At 38.2% G+C, this 2,063-nt stretch overlaps 1 protein-coding gene across 1 annotated transcript; it reads right to left on the reverse strand.

The window, feature by feature from the left end:
* Positions 1–331: 331 nt before the first annotated feature.
* On the reverse strand, positions 332–1,270 carry LOC306638986 (olfactory receptor 5AS1-like; the record flags this gene model as incomplete). The annotated part of the gene is made up of 1 exon (XM_079102435.1): positions 332–1,270. One exon carries the CDS (start codon positions 1,268–1,270, stop codon positions 332–334), a length of 939 nt encoding a protein of 312 aa, XP_078958561.1.
* Positions 1,271–2,063: the final 793 nt, after the last annotated feature.

The raw sequence follows: 2,063 nt of genomic DNA on the forward strand, positions 1-2,063 counted from the left end.
AAATCATTTACACCAGTTGCAGGAAAAAAAAATCAATACTTTACCAAATTTAAACAATAAAGTCGAAAATTTTCTAAACTGAAAGCCATGAAATACTGATGAAATAAACTGAAGGACACGAATAAGTGGGAAAATATTCAATTCTCTTTGATTGGAAAGAAGTAAACTATTAAAATTCCTGTTCTTCCCCAAATGACCTACAGTGGTAAATTTATAATAATTTACCCATAATATGTTTGGGGCATAATTTCTGATGATTAGGAAAAAGAGGAGGAGGAAACTGGAAGGACAGACTGAGTCTCAAGTATTAGCAAATAATTCAAATTCCTATTCATTTGAAAATACACTTTTTTCCACACAGATTTTTGAGGGCGTTTTTGACATCCTTATTTCTGAAACTGTAGATTATTGGGTTAAACATGGGAAAGACCACAGTATAAAACACTGCAACTACCTTGTCAGTTTCTGGGGAATAGCTAGTGGTGGGACGTAGGTACATAAATAAGAGTGTCCCATAGAATAAGGTGACCGCTAGGAGATGGGAAGCACAGGTGGAGAAGGTTTTGCTTCTGCCTCCCGAGGACTTGATGCTCAGAACCGTCATGAGGATGCAGAGGTAAGAGACAAATATTACCACAAAAGTGCTGGTCTGGATGCTGCCACACAAGATAAAGAGCAGAAGCTCATTGATGTGGGTATCTGCACATGACAAAGCCAGGAGAGGGGGGATGTCACAGAAAAAATGGTTGACCACATTGGAGCCACAGAACGGCAGCCTGAATGTGAGGGACACATGCACCAGCGAAGTCATACCTCCACTGAAGTAAGCCAGCAGGATGAGGCTGATGCAGAGTCTCCGCGACATCAGTGTAGGATAGAGCAACGGGTTGCAGATGGCTGCGTAGCGGTCATAGGCCATGGCTGCCAAGACCAGGCACTCTGCATCCGCAAAACAAGCAAAGAAAAACATCTGCAGGGCACAGCCATAGAAAGAGATGATCTTCCTGGAAGCTAAGAAGTTCACCAGCATTTTTGGAGCAATTGCTGTAGAATAGCTGATGTCTAAGAAAGAGAGGTTGCTAAGAAAGTAATACATGGGGGTTTGCAGGCTTGAATGGATATTAGTTAGGACTATTAAACCCACGTTGCCCACCAGAGTTAAGGCATACACTATGAAAAACACCAAGAATAGTGCGAGTCTGAGGGGAAGAGAATCTGTGAATCCAACAAACAGGAACTCAGTTGGCCTGGTATAATTACTCTTCAACATCCTCTTTGTTTTCTTGTTTTTCTCATTGGAGATAGTTGGTATCAGATGACGTGAATTGGCTTGAGTTATGGAAGAGTCAAAATCTTTATTCTCCCTTCCAAGGAAGCAAATAGAAGGTTAATGAGAGCACATATATACCATTTTTGTGACATTGTGTTGTTGTTTTGGCTTACACCATTTGTTTAAAAAGGCAATTCATTATGATTTTTGATTCTTGAAAGTTATTTAGAAGGTGTTTTTCATGATGCACTAACTCTTTAAATCCTTTAGCTAATATTAGGGTTGAATGGGGCTCATGAGATAAGAACTGGTAGAACAGTAAGAGTTAACAAAATCTTTGGGAGCAAACTTTATTTTTTACAATATTAAACCATATTCTTCCATGTAAAGGAGATTTGAGACAACCTTTAGAAAATACATTCACAATTTAACTACAACATTTACTGAATATCTGTGGTCTTGGGTGGAGTAACAATATATTAGTAAAGAGCATAATAATAATTCAAGTCATGTCTGAGTTTTTAGTGTTAGTTTTAGGCATAAAGGTACATATATATAATCCCAGTGACTCAGGAGCCTGAGGTACTAGGGCTTCAAGTTTAAGGCCAGTCTCAGAAATTTAGCAAGACCCTGCATGAAATTAAAAAATAAAAATAAAAAAGATTGGGGATATAGCATAGTGATAGAGCACCCCAGGTTCAATACCCAGGACTCAATAAGTAAATAGATAAATAAATCTTGACTTTGCTATTAAACTGTTTGTGTGATCTGAGTATAGATATTTAACCACTGT

This window comes from Sciurus vulgaris, assembly GCF_902686455.1.
Source record: "Sciurus vulgaris genome assembly, chromosome: 11".
In the NCBI taxonomy this organism is placed as follows: domain Eukaryota; kingdom Metazoa; phylum Chordata; class Mammalia; order Rodentia; family Sciuridae; genus Sciurus; species Sciurus vulgaris.